The sequence below is a fragment of the Vigna unguiculata genome, chromosome 11 (assembly GCF_004118075.2).
Source record: "Vigna unguiculata cultivar IT97K-499-35 chromosome 11, ASM411807v1, whole genome shotgun sequence".
NCBI classification, from domain to species: Eukaryota; Viridiplantae; Streptophyta; class Magnoliopsida; order Fabales; family Fabaceae; genus Vigna; species Vigna unguiculata.
This window is the reverse complement of record NC_040289.1, coordinates 31,055,386-31,075,187: the sequence shown is the minus strand read 5'-3', so window position 1 is coordinate 31,075,187 and position 19,802 is coordinate 31,055,386. Positions and strand designations below refer to the sequence as shown.

General features: G+C 32.0%; 3 protein-coding genes across 3 annotated transcripts; 1 reads left to right on the top strand and 2 right to left on the bottom strand.

The window, feature by feature from the left end:
• Nucleotides 1–3,963: 3,963 nt before the first annotated feature.
• LOC114170359 lies at nucleotides 3,964–6,156 on the bottom strand. Its single transcript, XM_028055834.1, has 5 exons — nucleotides 5,338–6,156; nucleotides 5,035–5,258; nucleotides 4,686–4,924; nucleotides 4,240–4,608; nucleotides 3,964–4,181 (listed from the first exon to the last, which is right to left on the bottom strand). Exons 1-5 carry the CDS (start codon nucleotides 6,154–6,156, stop codon nucleotides 3,964–3,966), a joined length of 1,869 nt encoding a protein of 622 aa, XP_027911635.1.
• A 6,489-nt stretch (nucleotides 6,157–12,645) lies between these two features.
• Nucleotides 12,646–15,263, top strand: LOC114170089. The gene is made up of 4 exons (XM_028055571.1): nucleotides 12,646–12,884; nucleotides 13,681–13,751; nucleotides 13,898–13,984; nucleotides 15,010–15,263. Exons 1-4 carry the CDS (start codon nucleotides 12,779–12,781, stop codon nucleotides 15,034–15,036), a joined length of 291 nt encoding a protein of 96 aa, XP_027911372.1. The 5' UTR covers nucleotides 12,646–12,778; the 3' UTR covers nucleotides 15,037–15,263.
• Nucleotides 15,264–15,764: 501 nt separating this feature from the next.
• On the bottom strand, nucleotides 15,765–18,439 carry LOC114170088. The gene is made up of 2 exons (XM_028055570.1): nucleotides 17,890–18,439; nucleotides 15,765–17,225 (listed from the first exon to the last, which is right to left on the bottom strand). The coding sequence occupies exons 1-2, from the start codon at nucleotides 18,256–18,258 to the stop codon at nucleotides 15,960–15,962; spliced, it is 1,635 nt and encodes a 544-aa protein (XP_027911371.1). The 5' UTR covers nucleotides 18,259–18,439; the 3' UTR covers nucleotides 15,765–15,959.
• Nucleotides 18,440–19,802: the final 1,363 nt, after the last annotated feature.

Below are 19,802 nucleotides of genomic sequence, written 5' to 3'. Positions count from 1 at the left end.
ATAAAATTGCAGTTTCCATAAAACTCGGAAAATTATGTTCTTACATTCAAATTAAAAATAATTGAATAAAAAAATGCAATTCAAAGAGAATAAACTCAATTGGGTAACTGTGGAAAAAATTATGCACCAAACAAGTAACAAAGGTCAAAGTTATCAACAACTTAAACTATGGAAAGTTACATGAAAAGTTGTTTTTACTATAGACCTCCAATTGAAGATACGAGTGGTCAAAGAACAAAATTATCTATCTAGGACCAGTAAAAATTTTAGCTCGATCTGACGATTAACAAAACAGATTAGAGCTTGACGATACGACCCTGGAACCCACTGATTTAAGAGCGTCCAACGGTCCAAAAGTGACCTCTAATGCCCCTACATCAGTGGTCATTGTCTAAGTGGCTCTCGGTGACACTATAATAGCGTCTGGCAATATCATAAAACTAAGAATTACCATTTTTATATTTGATTGAGTACTTTGACACTCTTTGAGCTAATCCTCACTTAATAAACCTTTTATCGGTTAAAATTTTCAAACTTCTTAACTCATAGTGTTAAAATACCTAATTCAAAGATCACACAAAGACACTATTAATAACATATAATTCAAGTTTTTATGCTTTTTGTATATACAATGCATACTCAACATGCTTCTACATAAATTCAAACAAATACACAATTCAATCATCATTTTAACGTCTTAATCACACAATTCATCATCACAAATTTAGAAATTCACAGACTTACAGTTCTAGAACCCAAAATTTGCAATTTCCAATAATAATTGAGCAACTCAACATGCAAAACTAGAAATTAGCTTCCCTCACCTAATGTAGGACTTCCTCTTGATCTCTCACAACTTCTAACTGCTAGATTCCATGAAAGTTCTAAACAAAACAAGAAAGAGATTGATTTCAAAATCTAACATACTATTAGATTCAATACAGACTAAGAAATCTTAGAAGAAACTCCAAGAGCACATGCACAACCCTCCCACCACACAGGCATGACAATTGATTCTCGATAAAAGAGAAGAGTAAGAAGGAAAGCTTACTCTTTTGGAAAAAGGCTTGGTGAAAATGAAGCCTTCCCCTTTTTGATGTCGGGTTGAACAAAGATGGGTGGAAGAAAATTGCAAAACGATGAGCTCTTCTCCCCCTAGGGTGTTGTTGCGCAAAGATGAAGAGGGGGAGAATTTTTTTTAAAAGAATGGGAAAGGGGAAAGAAATGAAAGAGATAAAGAGGAAGATGGGAATGGGTTACGAGGTTTTAAAAAATTGGTTACATATGGTAATTACCCTAGTTTTTATTTATTTTTTCCTATTTGATATATAAAATTGTTATATGATATAGAATTTTAATAGGATAATTATTTCTTTAAGAGAATTTCAAATTTGTTGTGATAAAGTATGTTATGTTGATAAAGAATTAAAAAAAAATGAAATTCTATAATTTTATTAAAGTATTTGGATTGATTAAAATTTTAAAAAATAAATTTGATCCAAGAGTAAGAATTTGAAATTATTCATATTCCTAAATTCACATATTGTTTTTCATATTTTCCTCTCAACTTTTAGTTTTGGACATCTTAACTTAGGTTGAGTCATTATACAAATAATTACTTTTTTGATGGTTTAAGTTGTTAAAATCTTTTTTGTAAATTACTATTTGTTTTTATAAGCCGGACTATACCTTGCAAAGACCTTCAATGTAGCTCTTCTAACGTGTTTCAACCTTCAATCTTGCAATTTAGGTTTAGATGTCTTAGGTCTAAGTCTCTTCAAGGCCGAGATGAGATGTGTATGCAAAAGACACTTTGATGCTTAAATTAGTCAAGTGCATCAAATGATAATAAATGTTGTAATAACGGAATGTAATCAATTTATATCATGTACTATGTTATTTATATTATGTTTATGGACTTGTACCCAAACGAGTTTGGTTCACATATTTAATCACCTTAATTAACATTGTCTAATACTTTGCTATTATTAATTATTACCTTAACTAAATCACAATTTACCATTGTTCCTATTTCTTGGCCAACATGATGTCTTGACAAAAAACTCTCAACTATCAACATGGTTGATCCATATTAACCTAAATAATTGTGCTCAACATTAATTAAAAGCAATATCAATTAACATTAGTAGAAAAAGAAATGTTACAAATATTAGCTAAAAAAATATTGACAAACTTTAACAAAAAATAACATAAGCAAGAATCAATTAAAAAAATAATCAATTTTAATTTTTTTAAATTTTTTAAATTTTTAATAATTATTTAATATTTAAATGATTTTTTATATTAAGTATTAATTAAAACATTTTATCCAAATAACAAAATGAAAATTCATTAAATTTAAATTTTATCTATACAAAATCTTTAAAAAAATAATGCAATTTAAAATTAGATAAATTCAAAATTAATATATTTAAATTGTAGAATTCTCTATCCAAATACCATGGCTCTTATTAAAATTCACATATATAAAAAATAAGAATAGTATAAGAAAAGAAGTAAGAATAATATATAAAAAAATATATTAAGAAATTTACTTAAATACTCATGTTTATTCTTTTGACACGTGTTCCAAAAATATATTGAGCTTTTAGTTATTGGCTTAATTAGTGATTTAGTTCTCTAATTTTTTGGTTTGGTTCATTTTGGTCATCTTATTATTTTATGGTTCAACTTGGTCTTCTAATTCCTTACAAAGGATAAATTTGATAATTTTTGTTAAGGTGATGTTAAATACCTTTTTCGTCCTCATTTTTGTTGTGTTTGTTGCGGATGATCCTCATTTTGAACAAAATATTTAAAATGGTCCTCATTTTTACCGAACGTTTAAAATGATCCTCATTTTCGCAATTCGTGTTTTATTTGGTCCTTTTCTGTGACGCTGTTTAAATCAGTAATGGAGCACTGTACATGTGGCACTGTTTGTATTATGGTGTGTTACGTGTATTGTACAAGTGTGATAATTAGATATTTGGGGATAAATAAGTCAGCTAGGGTTTTGGTAAGGAATGTTTGAGCAATTGATGAGTTTTGGCAATCTTGTTCCTCCATTCCCAATTGGTGTTGTTGCAATCTTCTTCATGCAATCCCATTATATAGGTATGTCACGGTCCAAATCTTTCTCCTTTACCTCTGGTTGTAATCGTTGGAGGCAACCGTGTTGTATCACTTCATGCACTGTTGGTGGTTCAACGAGAAATGGATTAACCTCAATTTGTAGCTGCGAAGAGATGGTAGCTCTGAGGATGGCAAGAACTCCAAAGAATATTGGTAGAAAATTTTGGATACAATTTTATTTTATTTTTGTGCTAATAATAAATTGGTTTTAATTTTTGGTTTATTGATTTACAGAGTGGTGGTTCCAATAATGTGGGCTGCAACTTTTTGAAATGGTGATGTTGATGAAAAGGATGTCATCATCACGACACAAATGAGGCAGATTAATGATTTGGAGAAGTCATTGAAGGTTGCTGAGAAGAGGCTGCAATTAGTAATAGGGTTCACTTGTGTTGTTATTGTATTATTCGTACTGTTATTGTGTGTAATCTTTTAAAGTCCAATTTGTTTTGTACTATTGTAAATGAAGAAATGAATTAGTTTGATTATGTTGATATTAGTCCCAACCTGTTCAAAATGACATCTTAGTATAAGCATTGAAGTAAGTGATATTGATCTAAGCTTGGGTGAGATTAAATTGATCTAGGTCTGGAAGAATTTAAATTCATAACATTAATTCATCCTCATCAAAATGCAATACATCAATGTTTGACAAAAGTGATATTAAACAAAGTTTAAGGAAAGTGAAAATACATATAATTGCCTACATGGCCTCCTCAAAAAATGCAGTACATCAATAATGAATTCTGCATCAGAAATTCCAACAAATAATTAAGACATTTGTAGCTGCTATCATGGCCTCCTCCTAATCTGTAATTTCATCCTAAACTACTGAGATGGTTCGTTTGGTGCTGGTAGTGATGTTGCTTGACTCTTCACTTCATTCCTTGGTGGTTGAGTTGTTTGAGTTTTAGTAGTTAGTGCATTCTCAGCAGTTTTAGTAGTTGGTGCATTCTCAGCAATTTCAGTAGTTGATGCATTCTCAGTAGTTTGGGCATCTGGTGCAGTCTCAGCAGGTGTTGTAGTTTGCTCATCCACAGGCTTATCTAAGCAATATCTCCTTTATGTCCAATCTAACGACATATGCTACATTTTTTCTATGACCTCCTTTGCTGATTTGTGTGTTATCCTTTCTCAACTCCCACTCTTCCAACCTTCTTTTTTTCTTGGGTCTTCCTGGTAAGATCCTCTTATGTGGTGGATGGACGTCAAGGTAGGGAGTTCTTTCCCATAAGACTTCACTATTGATTGGAAAAATGATGGATTGATATATTTCTTCGTAGATGGATCTCCTAAAGTAGATTGGTATGAAGTCCTCAGCATTGACATTGATGAAATTCATTGCTGCAATAACATGGCAACAAGGGATATCAGTCAAAAGCCATTTTCTACAGCTGCAATGTTGAGCATCCACATTCACTGTGTACTTATTTCCAACCATGGATATGTGCCTCACTTCAAATAGCTTTTCTCCTGACCAGTTGCAAATATCATTACACATATCAGTACACGAATAAATTGATTGTGTTAAAAAAAGACAAAAACCTAACCTTGGGTCCAATATTTGGTTAACTCCTTTTCCTTATGTAGTTTGTTAAGGACCTTGGGACAGATGTTTCCTTCAAAAGTTGTAACCTTTTTTCTCTTGGTGGCCCACCTTTCCATTAAATAAACTATGATTTCCTCGAGCACGGTGATTATGGGTTTGCCTCTTGCATCCACTATGACACTATTAAAAGCTTCACTCATATTGTTGACAATTGTGTCGCATATGCCTCGACCACTAAATCTAGACTTGGACTAGAACCTGCATGAATGATAGCGTCAGTATTGATATCAAGTATTTGTACAAAAATTAGGTATTTGTACATAAATCAGGTATTTGTACAGTAGAGATACCTTGGAGGTATATCAATAAGGTATCTGTAAGCATCAATATTGAACTCTTTAATTGTTAACATCACTCTTTCCCAAGCTGTTGGGTGTGTGCTCCTAGCAGCCTTCCACATGAGTATCTTTAATTTTTGTCCAGAGAATCTTTTTCTGAAATTTGCATACAGATGCCTCATGCAAAACCTGTGCTCAGCAGTTGGTAATAGGTCCTGAATGACAAGTACTAATCCCTGTGAAATGATAAGATTATTAGTATTTACAACAGTAAACAAAAGCAAGATCATCGTCCCAAACATATATTAAACATACATTTTGTTGGTCAGACATAAAGGTCATTGTCTCACACACGTCAATACCTCCAAGATCACCAATAAGCAATTCTAAGAACCATGTCCAAGTTTCTTTGTTTTCAACTTCCACAACAGCATACGCTAAGGGCAGTAACTGATCATTAGCATCCCTACCCACAACACTCAACAACTCACCTCCGTATTTTCCTTTTAAAAAACAACCATCCAAACCTATGATGGGTCTACAAAAGACAAAGGAATCTTTACATGCTTTTAAATAGAAGTAAAACCTCTGAAAAATTGCTTCATCATTATCATTTTCCACTTTGATTTTTATAGTTGATCCAGGATTACATTTTAGTAATTCATCTGCATAGTCGTAGATTCTTTTATATTGCTCTTTAAATGACCCATCTACTATATCTGCAACCATTGCCCTTGCTTTACGAGTTGTTGATATTGACACATGTGTATTCCATTTTCTTAAAGCCCTTTGTGTTACGTCATTTATCTTTAGCTTTGGATTCTCTATTAGAGTTTGATCCAAGGTTTCACTAAGCCACTTTGCTTTAATGATATTAATCTTGAACTCCCTGCTACAAGAATGAACATCAAGTAGTTTCCTTAATTGCCAAATCTTACGGCTACGAACATAGGAACAATATGCGAACCATTGACATTTATTTTGTGCACCCAAACAACCAACCCTAACTCGCTTACTATCATTTTTCAAGAATTTCATATTTCTCCCTGCATGAATAGCATAAGTCCTAATGGCATCCTTGAAGTGGTTGTTGTCTAGAAAAACAGTTCCTACTTCCCATTTGTAATCCGTCATACTTTTTGGCATTACAAATGTCTAGAATGGACCACATCCTGTCCTTTCATCATTGTTTTCTTCATCCCCAGCTGTTTCACTCTCGCTATCTGGCCCACTGAGTAATTCTTCTAAATGTCATTCATCATCAGATAACTCGGTTAAATGACGTGCTCTATTTTCAAATTTACCTCTGCTAGAATCATCACTTTCATACATAGCTTCCACTTCAATATCACCTTCCACTTCAATTTCACCTTCCACTTCAACATCACTAGCTACATTCAAATCCACGTCCACAAGCCTTGGATCCTCAACACTGTCCCTATTCAGACCATTGACATCCCTAACCTCTACTTCAACAGCCTCTTCATGGGCCTCTACTTCACCACCGTGGTGGACAACAACATCGAACATATCATCACTCATTACCCTAAAGTAAATTAAACAGATAAAAAAGATGTATTATTAAGCCTACTTTAACACAATGAGGGACCACTGCTACAATCAATTACAAATAAAATAATGGGGACCATTACACCAACACCGACAACCGACAAACAAACCAACTAAAATAATACCCCATTGAACCCCACCTACAGACACAAACAACACAAAATCATGGAAGTAATTTAGAAACCATGCAGAACATCACAACAATCCAAACACAAACAAACTACAAAATAGAATTACGAAAACCTTAACCCACGAGCAAACACAACCCAAAAAACCCTAAACCCACTTACCTCGTTGATGATGATTAACTAGAAAATTGAAATGAAGAGCGCAACTGCAATCCAACGATGAAATGACAAGTATTAGTTGCTTCCTCTGCAAATCCGAGCTCAAGAAAGACGAAGATGAAGAAATTTCCCTAATTGCAAAATTTTCCCCAAATTGAAAAGTTAACGTTAATTAGCCATATGTACAGTACACGTAACACACCTCAATGCAACGTAATAGAAACAATGTCACCCGTACAGTGCTCTGTTACTCATTTAAACGGCGTAACAAAAAAGGACCAAATAAAACACGAAATGCGAAAATGAGGACCATTTTAAACATTCTGTCAAATTGAGGATCATCCGCAACAAACACTATGAAAATGAGGACGAAAAAGGTATTTAAGCCTATTTAAATCGTAGAATTCTCTATCCAAATACCATGTAGTAAGGCTCTTATTAAAATTCACATATGTAAGAAATAAGAATAGTATAAGAAAAGAAGTAAGAATAATATATAAAAAAATATATTAAGAAATTTACTTAAATACTCATGTTTATTCTGTTGACACGTGTTCCAAAAATATATTGAGCTTTTAGTTATTGGCTTAATTAGTGGTTTAGTCCTCTAATTTTTTGGTTTGGTTCATTTTGATCATCTTATTATTTTATGGTTCAACTTGATCTTCTAATTCCTTACAAAGGTTTGATTTGATCATTTTCGTTAAGTTGACGTTAACACTCTGTTTGTACATGCCATGTGTCATTTATGTGGAATTTTCATTTTTTTTTAAAATTAAACTTCCATGTGTCATGTCATGGTCGTGCCACGTGTTCATTCTTGGAATTTTTAATTTTTAAATTTTTGATTTTTTTAGTTAAAAAAAACTGCCACGTGGAAAGTCATGGTTGTGCTACATGTGAGACTAACAATGACAGTTTTCAATTTAGTCCCTCTATGTACAATTTTGATTCAATTTAGTCCCCCTATTTTTAAAATGATTCAATTTTCTCCTTTGTAATCTGATACAAAATTAGTAATTAAGTTTAATTACAACTTATATTTTCATGTTAAAATAATTTTTTTATCATTTATACATTAAATCTCTCTCTTAATACTCATGTTATTTTATTTCTTAAAATTTTCACTTAGAATTTTTTACACTTGCAAAGAATAAAGTATTTTAAATATTTAGGTGGCAGTTTTTTTAAATTAAAAAAAGATAAAAAAAGTTAAAAATTTCACGAATTGACATGTGTCGCGATCATGACGTGACAAGTGACAGTTTAATTTTAAAAAATAAAAAAAAAACAAAAAATTCCACAAAATGACACATGACATGGACAAACACAATGTTAACGTCAATTTAACAAAATAGATCAAATTGAACCCTTTTAAAGACTTAAAGGACCAAACTAAACCAAAAAATAATAAGAGGACCAAAATAAAACAAACTAACAAATTAGAGGACTAAATCAATAATTCAATTTGATAATTTTCGTTAACACAGTGTCCTAGTATTTTGTATCTTTCTTTTTTTAAAATAATTAAAAAATATGTTTCTCTTTTGGATGTTTGTATGGTCGTTTGTGCAGACATCTTTAAAATAAAGGTAAGAGTCCTCGTGTGACTGTTTGTGTTGTCCTAATACTTAATATATTTCTTTGTCAAAATTAAAATACGTACTTTAAACATATGGGTATTCGTGTAACCGTTCATGTTGTCTTAGTACTCTATACTCAATAATTCAAAATATGTTTTCACTTCTTTTCTTGAGTACTTGTATGGTCACTCACGTAGTTTTATATTCCCAATAAAGATCTAAGTACTCGTGTGGTCGTCCTTGTCAGCATAATACTTTGTGCCTTTCCTTTTTTCCAAAATATTAAAAAAATTATAAAATTTCAAAAAATGAAAAATATCAACGTCCACATCTATAAATACTACAAAATAAGGTAACACAAATGGAATTTCAAGTTTTTAAAAAGAAAATGAAAATAAAAATTAAAACATTTTAAGCTAAATGGGAAACTACATCCGGAGTTTGGGAATTGAACAAGTGGTAGTTTGAATGACTAACACGTGTACTTGATTAAATTTTGTTGCATCTTTAAATTCAATTTCACTCTCCAACCCTTCAAATTGAAATATGCTTCCAGATATTATTCTCCCTTTTCCAACAGTCTCTCACTTTCTACACTCTGTGAGTCTGCTCTCTCACATTTTGTATTTAGTAGAATTTTTGGGTTATTCTTCTCTCTTTATTCTGTTAAACTGACACTTTATTCATTTATGTGTTATTTCTATGTGATTTTTCCCTCATTTTGCGTTTTTGTTTTTTTATCTTTGTAACTAGCTATAATGCAAGCTCCTCAACCATCACTCACTAATGAAGCTCTCAAGATTTCCTATAGGTTCTCTTACAATTTCTTCCATCTTTAACATGTCAAGTTCTTTTCTTTTCAATTTATTTTTTATCCTTTGGCTTCTCTATTTGATTTTACAACTTTTCTTTATACCTTATTTTTTATTTTGATTCCTCACATGGGCACTAGATTATCTTCCTATTAGTTTTCTAGACATGTCTTTTGATGGATTTGTCATGTAATGAGTGGTGTTTGATTTTTTTTTTAAATGTTTGTTTGAAGGCACCTAGCACTGGAAAATGGGCGCTCGACCCTACGACCCTCATAACCCATTGATTTGAGAATGCCTAATAGTCCAAAAGTGGCATCCAATGCCCCCAAGTCAGTGGCCACTATTGAAGTGGCTCTCAGCGGGATTACGACGATGCCCGACGGTATCAAAAAACTGAGATTTACCATTTTGATCTTTGATTGAGTAATTTGACACTCTTTGAGCTAATCCCGACTTAACAAACCTCTTAATGATTAAAAATTTCAAACTTCTTAACTCACGAGTGTCAAAATACTCAATTCAAAGATCACACAAATACATCAATAACATATAATTCAATTTTTTATGCTTTTCATAATTACAATGCATACTCAATATGCTTCTACACAAATTCAAACTAATACACAATTCAATCATCATTTTAACGTCTTAATCACACAGTTCATCATCAAGATTTAGAAATTGACAAACTTACAATTCTAAAACAAAAAATTTGCAATTTCCAACAACAATTGAACAACTCAACATGCAAAACTATAAATTAGCTTCTCTCACTTGGTGTAGGAATTTCTCTTGATCTCTTACAACCCTTAATCGCTAGATGCCACGAAAGTTCTAAATAAAACAAGAAAGTGCTCAATTTCAAAATCTAACATGCTATTAGTTTCGCTACAGACTAAGAAATCTTATAAGACACTCTAAGAGCGCATGCACAACCCTATACCGCACAAGCATGAGGATCAATTTTTGACTCAAGAGAAGATGAAGAAGGAAAACTTACTCTTTTGTAGAAAGGGAAGGTGAAAATGAAGCTCTCCTTCTTTTGATGTAGAGTTGATTGAAGAAATTTGCAAAGAAAGGAGCTCTTCTCCTCTAAGGTGCTGTTGTGTGAAGATGTGGAGGGGAGAAAGTGTTAGAAGAAGGGAAAATGGAAAAAAATGAAACATAAAGAGGAAGAGGGGAGTGGATGATGGGGTTTTATAAAAGTTGATTACATAGGGTAATGACCCTAGTTTTTATTTTTATTCCTATCTGATATATAAAATTTGCTATATGATACGAAACTTTAATGAGATAGTTATTTCTTTTAGAGAATTTCAATGTTTTTTGATAAAGTATGTTATGTTGGTAAAAAATTTAAAAAGAAATTGAAATTCTATAATTTCATTAAAGTAATTGGATTGATTAAAATTTACAAAAATAAATTTGATTTAAAGGTAAGAATTTGAAATTATTCATATTCCTCAATTCACATTTTGCTTCTCATATTTTCCTCTCAACTTTTGGTTTTGATAACTTAGATCAAGATATTGTCCAAGTAATTACTTTTTTGGTGACTTAAGTTGTTAAATTCTTTTTGTAGATTACTATTTGTTATTGTAAAACTGAATATATCATGCAAAGACCTTCACGAGTAACTCTTCTCATGTGCTTCAATTTTCAATGTTGCACCTTTAGGTGCAGATGTCCTAGGTCCAAGACTCTTTAAGATCGAGATGTGATGTACCTATACAGAGGACATTCTGATGCTCAAGTTAATTAAGTGCTCATATGATAATAAATGATGTAATAATAAAATGTAATCAATTTACCTCGTTATTTATATTATGTTTATGAGCTTTTACATAATGAGTCCTCCACATACTTAAATAACTTGATTAACTTTGCCTAATACTATACTAATATATACTAATATGTTTTAGTCATTACCTTAACTTAATCACAATTTACCATTATTATTATGTATTGGCCATGATGTCTTGAAAAAAAAAATTATCAACTATCAACATCGTAGATCGATATTAACCTAAATAATTGTGCTTAGCATTAACTAAAAACAATATGGATTAACATTAGTAGAAAAAAAATGTTGCAAATATTAGCTAAAAATATATTGACAAACTTTAACAAAAAAATAACATAAACAAGAATCAATTAAAAAATAATAATCAATTTTAATATTTTTAAATTTTTAATAATTATTTAATATTTAAATATTTTTTATATTCAATATTAATTAAAACATTTTATCCAAATAAGAAAATGAAAATTCATTAAATTTAAATCTTTTATCTATACAAAATATTTTAAAAAATAAAGCAATTTAAAATTAGATAAATTCAAAATTAATATATTTAAATTGTGAATTTCTATATCTAGACACAATGTAAGGTATTTATTAAAATTTTCTTGTTTTTTGAAATCTAGTTGATGATATCTCACAAACTGAATAAGGTTTTGTATGCAAAAACTTGTAATATAATATATTATCTATTATAATAAAATAAAAGAAGTTACGAGGTATAATATAAAAATAATATAAGAAATAAGAATAATATAAGAAAATAATATCTTAAAAAATTTATTTAATTATTTATGTTTATTTTGTTGACAAGTAGGGGTGGCATTGCAGGTAAGTTCGACCTGTTTAGGCCGCACTTGGTATGTAAAATGTGGGTCGAGTTAGCCCACCTCGCATTAAAAATGTAGGTTGAAAATTCTGGCCCGCTTTGCATACGTTATGGGCCTACTTGCCGATCCGTTCTTTTGTAAATAAAAAATTCTTATGATAAAACTTTCAATGTTTAACAAATTCGGAAACTTTAACAAGTTCATAAATTTAAGTAAAGACTTTGAGAAGTTGAATGATAAATTGATAATTCAACATTTTTATCATATTCATATTCATACTTTAACATACACGATGTATTCTTCAAGATTGTAGTACATTAAAAAATACATAACATTAGTGTTTTTCACTCATACAATAATTTGGAACGCTCATGTAAAAGTCAAAAAGGGAAGTAATCAATATACATAAGTGCATGATTTTTTTTCTTCTTTTTTTGTTTTAATGCAGGCCATAGTCCAGTACGCACGGACTGCGGATTATACGGATCAGACTTTTAAGGCTAGCAGACTCTATATCTTAGTCGGTCTCACATTTTTGTTTATACTATTTTTTATTTGTAATTTTTTATAACTTTTAATTAATTGATCATTTAATAAATTATTAATAAATAATTTAGATTTAAAACATTAATTTAATATGATTCAAATGTTCTCTTACTTTGAGAAAATAGAACCAATTTGTTAGTTGTATTATATTTGTTTTTCCTATGAGAAGTTTAGGACCTTGGTAGAGTCAAAAGTAAAAAAATGGAGATGAGAAAAATACGCTGCCGTTTTAATAACACCCTTTTGGGCATTCCCGACCTATAATTGCTTCCACAGCACCACAACACTGCCTTTTCTCTCTGTCTCTCGCCACCAACCTCAAACCATGGCCTCATTTGCTCGTGGAGCCGCATCCCTAACTCGCGTCGGTCTTTCCTCTTCCAAGACACCCATTCAACTCATCCACCGCCGTGGTCTCGCCGGAGCAGCTGGTAATTTTCCCCATCCAATTCTCTCCCTCAATTCACCCCTTCCCATTATTCTCTTTTCATTTTTTTTTTCAAATTCCCGCGATTCGGTTTATTCCCTCTTTTTGCATTCTCGATGATCGAATTCAAAATCTCTGGACTGTTCGTTTCGCTTTCTCTTGTTCCTCCGCTACTTTTTTCGAAAACCTAGGACTCGGATGTGCTGTGAAAAACACTGTTTGGGAAATGTCATCTGATGGGAATATGTTGCATCTGATTTGAAAAGTACGGCTTTGATTAATTTTTAAATGTGGCTTGTACAAGGAGTATTCACGATGAGGAATGGTATGGAAAATATTTAAATAAATCAAACTTTGTTAAAACTAATCTAGGTCTTCCATCTTGGTTATATGTCTCATGATGGTGGAGTAAAACAGTGATTTTTTTCTTTTTTTATTTTCGATTTGTCTGTGGTATGAGTGGTACTGAGCTGGATCCTTAACTAAGATCTTAGGGTTGAACATTGTGGGAAAAACTGACAAATCTGCATTAAGGATGTTTCGTGTCGAAGATTAGTCGCCAATAAAACTGATAAATTCTTCACACCAATAACATGATAATCCAAAAAAACAAGGACCATTTAGTTTTGATAGTGTAATGTGACTTAGTGAACCCAAGTTGATATTGTTCAATCAACTGATATTTGTTGTTTCTTTTATTTTTTGTATTCTGCCATTGGGATCAGTTTTGTGTGTTATAGGTCTGTGTATAGTGCCATATGTGGAATGGATTTAATCATTTAATGTTTTGATTGTTGTAGATCACCATGGACCTCCCAAAGTTAACTTCTGGAAAGACCCAATGAGCCCGTCTAAATGGAAGGAAGAGCACGTGAGTCTCTTGTTTTGTGTTTTGAATTTCCACTGCGCTCAGTGGAGTTGAATTGTTAATTTTCGCCATGTGATGATTGGTTTGCTGTTTTGGAATTTGAAAATAACGTGTGAACATTCTCTGGGATGGTTGTTTTATGTCTGCAGTTTGTAATTATCTCTTTAGCTGGCTGGGGACTACTCGTCTATGGAGGATATAAGCTCTTCACAGGAGGCAAGGGAAAGAAAGAAGAGGTACTTTCCTGTTTATTTGATGCTGCTTAGAAGCAGTTTATTGGGTGCAATGCCACACTAACATGAATTGTGGGAAATTGTAAAATTTATAGAAATAACATTTGACGTAAGACAAAAATCTTTAATTAAAAAAGTTATTGATTTTAAAATTGAGGACAGGTTATTGAAGACTTGATAAAATGCTCCAGATTACGTAATTATAATGATACATAATAATAAAAGAATTACTACATGCAGGTAGTCGTTTTCAAAATGTTTGTCAAATATCTAACATGAGTGGGTATGTATGTGACATGGGTATGACATTGCGCAACTACTATGTGCTGATATTATTTTGAAGTTCCTGTGCTTGTGGTTGATTAAGGATCTGTATGACATTGTTTGCTATAACTCCATTATGCAATACTGTTCTGCCATCTGTCAGAAGAGTTCTTTCCAATTGTATACCATTGAAATTTTTTTGCATTGTTTTAGTTCAGTGCTCTTGTTCTACTCAATATATCCATAGTTTGGGAAAATTCTTCCTACACAGAAAGTTGGAATGGAGAAATTTTAATTCAATTATAAAACTTCAGCTTTGGTCAGGATTTCTATTCAATCCGAATAAACTCTAGCATTTTTCATTTGAAAGTTTGGTATTTCTACTTTGTTGTCACTGAAGGCTGTTTGTTTTTTGTAAGCAATATTGTGTTCAGATGGTGTAATACTTCAATGGATCAGATGAAGTGTTATTTGTAGCTATAAAAATTGTTTTAGCATATAAAAATTTAATTTATAGCTATAAAAATTGTTTTAGCATGGTTCTGGATCTGATAGTGAGTTTTGTCATATTGGCCAAAAAAATATACCGCTATACAACAGTTTTCTTTGAAGCACTTCAAATGAAATTTAATCCTCTAATTATATTAGATGGCCAGTTTGGTGTTCAGAAAATTTGTGTACTTTCATTTTAGTCTCATCTGTATCTTATTTATACTGTGTTAAAATTTTAGTTCTCCTTCACTGAATGCTCTCAATATGTGCAGAATTTGGTAAAAGAAGCATCACACTGAGCTTTGGAGAATATTTACAATGCAAAATGTTCTTGGTAATAATCTAGCGACCTGACTTTCCCGAGTTTTTTTGACTCGGTCTTGTTTGATGGCAAACAAATATTTTGGTCTGTTATCCATTGATTTATGGCTACGCTACATTGAAAATCGGTAGATGATCTTTTCCAGAACAATGTGTTACATTTAAGTTTTATTTACCCGTCTATGCAAATTTCTGCTTTCCTTTACATTTGCAAACATACACTTTTACTGACATTGCCTTAACTACTGAGGAAGCTATGCCACGTTCCTGCCTCACGAATTTTGAATACTTGAATGATCTTAATGAGCCTAACACTTTTATTGACATCGAAAGTTAGTTCTCAGATCGTGTAAGCGCCTATATGTTTGGATCTGCCAATGTACTTTCAACTAATGTTCACTTATTTGAATCAGTTAACGAGTTGAAATACTTATGTTTTGACTAAAACTATGTTGGAAAATGTGTTTCTTCCATTGCAACTCGAAAGCAACGCCTAGCTCATTTAGTTCGAGCGAAATAGTCATCTTTTCTAAATTAATTAGCTGCGCAAATCTTATAGGTCATTCAATTTCAGTAGACAATGGAATTCTGTTTTCAATCTCGTTGTCCATGTTAAATGAAGAGACATCATAGGTCATACAAATTATGCAGAGGTAGGGGTGATTATGCGCTGTTGTTGATATGTTAAAAGACCATTTTTATTTGAACAAACTTTAAAGAGATTAGTTGTCGTAAAACAAAATGTTTGATATATTAACTACAAATAAGAAAAATAAGAAATCTGATATATTACTACTAGACATCTTCCTGACTTCGATGCAGACTTTCATGAGTTGGAATATTTCTGAGGACATCTCGCAGACACACTAGATGGGTAGAGAAAATATAGAATATAGCTTAATTACAAACCAGACTGATACTCTGACTCGTTTAGTTCTTCCTTGTAATCATTGTTTTCATCTTGAAATTCAGAATGCGACTTCTGAAAATTATCTTCATCACCATCCTCATCATCATCATGGCTAGTGTCAATACCATCTTTATGTTGCTTTTGTACATGCAAAATATCCTCTAATTCTTCTGGGCGTTCAATTAACACTTTAGTTTTTGTTTGTCCTGCATTCTTGTCAGCTTTGTTGATATGTCTCTTGCTCCAGTTTTGTTGCGCAAGACTCTGTTCATGCACTTCTGACCCTCTCATCTCGTCCAGATTCTGATTCTTCTCTGGGTATATGTTAGTACCACTGCTTGTGACATTGGGCTCTCCTCGGTCAGGCTTTAAGAAATTGGCCTGTGACTTGTCTTTTCTTGGGCTATTTTTGTTCCTTAGAAAACTTTCCTCATCATAGACTTTCCCAACTCTTCTACCTTTAGCCTCATCTTTATAAACCTTTCTATTGCCAATGCGATTATCAGAAACCACATTGTGCTCCATTAAACTACTATTGACATTGGTTCTCCAGCGCTTCCCCTTTGTTCTTCTTGCATGGCCATGTTTCCTCTTCATCCCTGCCAATTGCTTCACCTGACCTCCACTATCTGTAATGTTCTCTACTTCTCCAACATGTTCTTCGCTCATTGTTTTCTTCTCTCCCCCGTCCACCACTTCGGCATCATCAATATATTTTACCACACCATCACCATCGCTTTGTGAGTTTCTGTTTGCCTTTCCAATCTCCCCATCAGTCAAAATTTCATCTTTTATCTCAGTTGCAACATCTCCATCTTTGGACTTGGTTAATTCACTTTCATGTTTGACAGATTCACCGGAATCTTCCTCCTTCTCAGATTCATCTTGGGCTTGCTTTGTTCCATTTGCTGTCACAATCTCAGGAATGGTTGTTGGCTGATCATTAACTGGGCTTTCAAGACGGCGCTTCAAGTCTTCTATCTCTGCTTCCTTATGCTTAAGATTCTCTCTTAATGCTACTATCTCAGAGCCTCCCTGTCCCACATCGCCCACCTTTTCTTGCATCAGTCTCAGCTCATTCTGCTGCTCCTCAAATGCTGTTTCCATCAGTTTCTGTTCATCTTTCAGTGAATCCAATGTGGATTGCATCTCCACAACTGTTCTAGACAACTCCATCTTTTGACTTCTCAGAGTGTATATCTTCCCCTTAATCTCTTCGTTTTTCCCTCTCAGCTCCTTGCTGCGATCTCTTTCCTTCTGTATGATTAGGTAACAGTGTTATTCTACATTAAAACTTTTTGGATTAACTTCTCCTTAAGTACTTCCAGAAGAAGAAAAATTAGAAAATAAAATATATTTAACTTCTCCATAAGCTATAAGCAATCTAGGCACTTCTTTTTGTATATAATTTATTTTTATTTAACATTTCTCATCACGCTAAGAAGCTAAGAAGAACTCTTTTTGTCTCTCTTTTTTTCTTCTCTCCTGTATAGAAGTTTATCTCAACAGGAATTTAATCCACTTTACAACCCACCAAACATTTTGCAGAATTGAATCAAAAGAATCTTGAAAATCCAAACATCTTTACCATATTTCATCCTAGACATAAATTTTTGACAATCCACCTAAAACAATCCCAATACAACCTCTTTTGAATTTTATATCTATTTTCCAGACATGCATTGAAGCTGTTAAAACTCACAAGTTACATGATTCACAAGCAATTTCATTGTCAACAAGTGCATTGATAAAAAGAGAGTTTGTGTTCTTAAGGAAGCTTTAATATTCTTTATTGCATGTGGCACCTTGCGTGTCGTGACAAGAGAATGACACGCAAAAGTAAGGAAGAGAAACCAAGAGAGAGAGAGAGGGTGGAAGGGGTTGATGGAAGAGAGAAACTGAGAAAAGAAAAGTTAGTGACCTGCAAGAGAAGCTGAAGAGCAAGAATCTGATGATCTTTCTCTTTGACAAGAAGGGTATAGATGCGCCTCTCTCTGAGCTTGTGAAGCACCATAACCCCAAGCAGTGCAGCCCCAAAAGTGATCAACAATATCAAAGCATAAGGTCTTCCTCTGTGACTTCCTCCGCTGCTGCTATGCACACCCTTGTTGTAAGCCATCTCTCTCACAGTGATGATGATGAAGACGAAGATGAAGAATGTATATTCAGCAACACCATCAACTAAGTTCTTCTGTCCTTGGAAAGGAACAATGAAGAATGAAGTGGGGTCTTTCTCTCTCTCTCTCTTCTCTCTCTTCCTGAAGAGTTCAGATTTTGGATTGCTTGTCATGCAAAAAGAAAGTGCCACCTACTCATATCTGTTGTTGCGGAGTTCACAAAGTTGAGTGTGCATGGAAATTGTGTCAGGCATTTCATCTGTGACAACCTCTTTCTCTTTCCCATGCTCTCCTCGTTTTGACTATTACACCCTCTTACATAAAATACTACCTTGGTATTTGTTATCCATGACTCCTTCTAACATTGTGTTTATGATATGTTATCAACATTATGTTCATAATTAGAACCACTAATTGATAAATTTATTCTACAAGTTACTTAATGTGTTCCAATGCACAAATTAGCACAAACAAACTGAGTTACTTCCAGTTAAAGGTACTACATGTGTGTCAAATGGGATGATGTGTGTCCAGCTATTTTGTTATTTAGTTTAAAAGTGTTTTCCTGATTGTAAGTTACTACTGATTGACTTCCTTAAACCTTTAAGATCTCTTTTTGGTTGATGTGAGAGTATAACTTTGATGTTAATAATCATATCAATATTTTTTTTTCATATTTAAAACTTTCTCTCTTCTTTTCATAATTGTGAGCAAAATTTACAGGAAATAATTTCTATTTATATTTTTATTTAAAAGTTTGACTACTTTTTACTCATAATTGTAAATCAACTTTAAAAAACAAACTATAAACAACTTTCAGCTTTTAATCTAGGGTGACTTTTAGTTCAGAAATCAGTTTTTCTTTCTTAAATTTTAGTTTTAGGCTAAATTAGTATAAATTTTGTAATCATGTTAACATCTATTTACATCATGTTTATAAACCCGTGCTTACTATAAAAGTTATACTAATGATGGTAATCTAGGTAATCTAGAGCAACAATAATTAAAATTGTGCTTACAACTATAAAACTTATACTAATGATGGTAATCTAGAGCAACAATAATTAAAATTGACAAACATGGATTACCACAATATTTTCGGTAATAATAATACTATTAAAAATGGTAATGTTATGAAAGTGGAAATAATAATCATTATGATAAGCAAAGTATAATAAGTATTATTTTTAAATTATAAGCTAATTTATAAATTATATTTCAAGATAAAAGTATAGAGTAAACTTTAGGTTTAATTCAATTCCTTAGTAATGAAGTCTTACACTCATTTAAATAATTTAAATAAAATGACAATACAGGTAGATGATGAGGATATATTCATTTGTTATGTAAAAAAATAAGGATGAATTAAGTATTTTAACCTACTAGTTCTCATTTATATAATGTAAATAAAAATGACAATACAGGTAGATGATGAGGATCGATTCATTTGTTATGTAAAAAATATAAGGATGAATTAAGTATTTTAACCTACTAGTTTGTAACATCTCTTTTTTTTAATAAACTGTATTATTTATTTTAAATAAAGCAATTAGAAATCTTATATTTTTACTAATGTTTCATATTTTATCTAAATGTAGTTTAAATATTAAAAATATATTTTATCATGATGTAGTTTTTACTTATTGAAAATATAAAAAAAAACAACAAAACTAATAATATATACATATATATATATATATAAATACTAGGTAAAAAT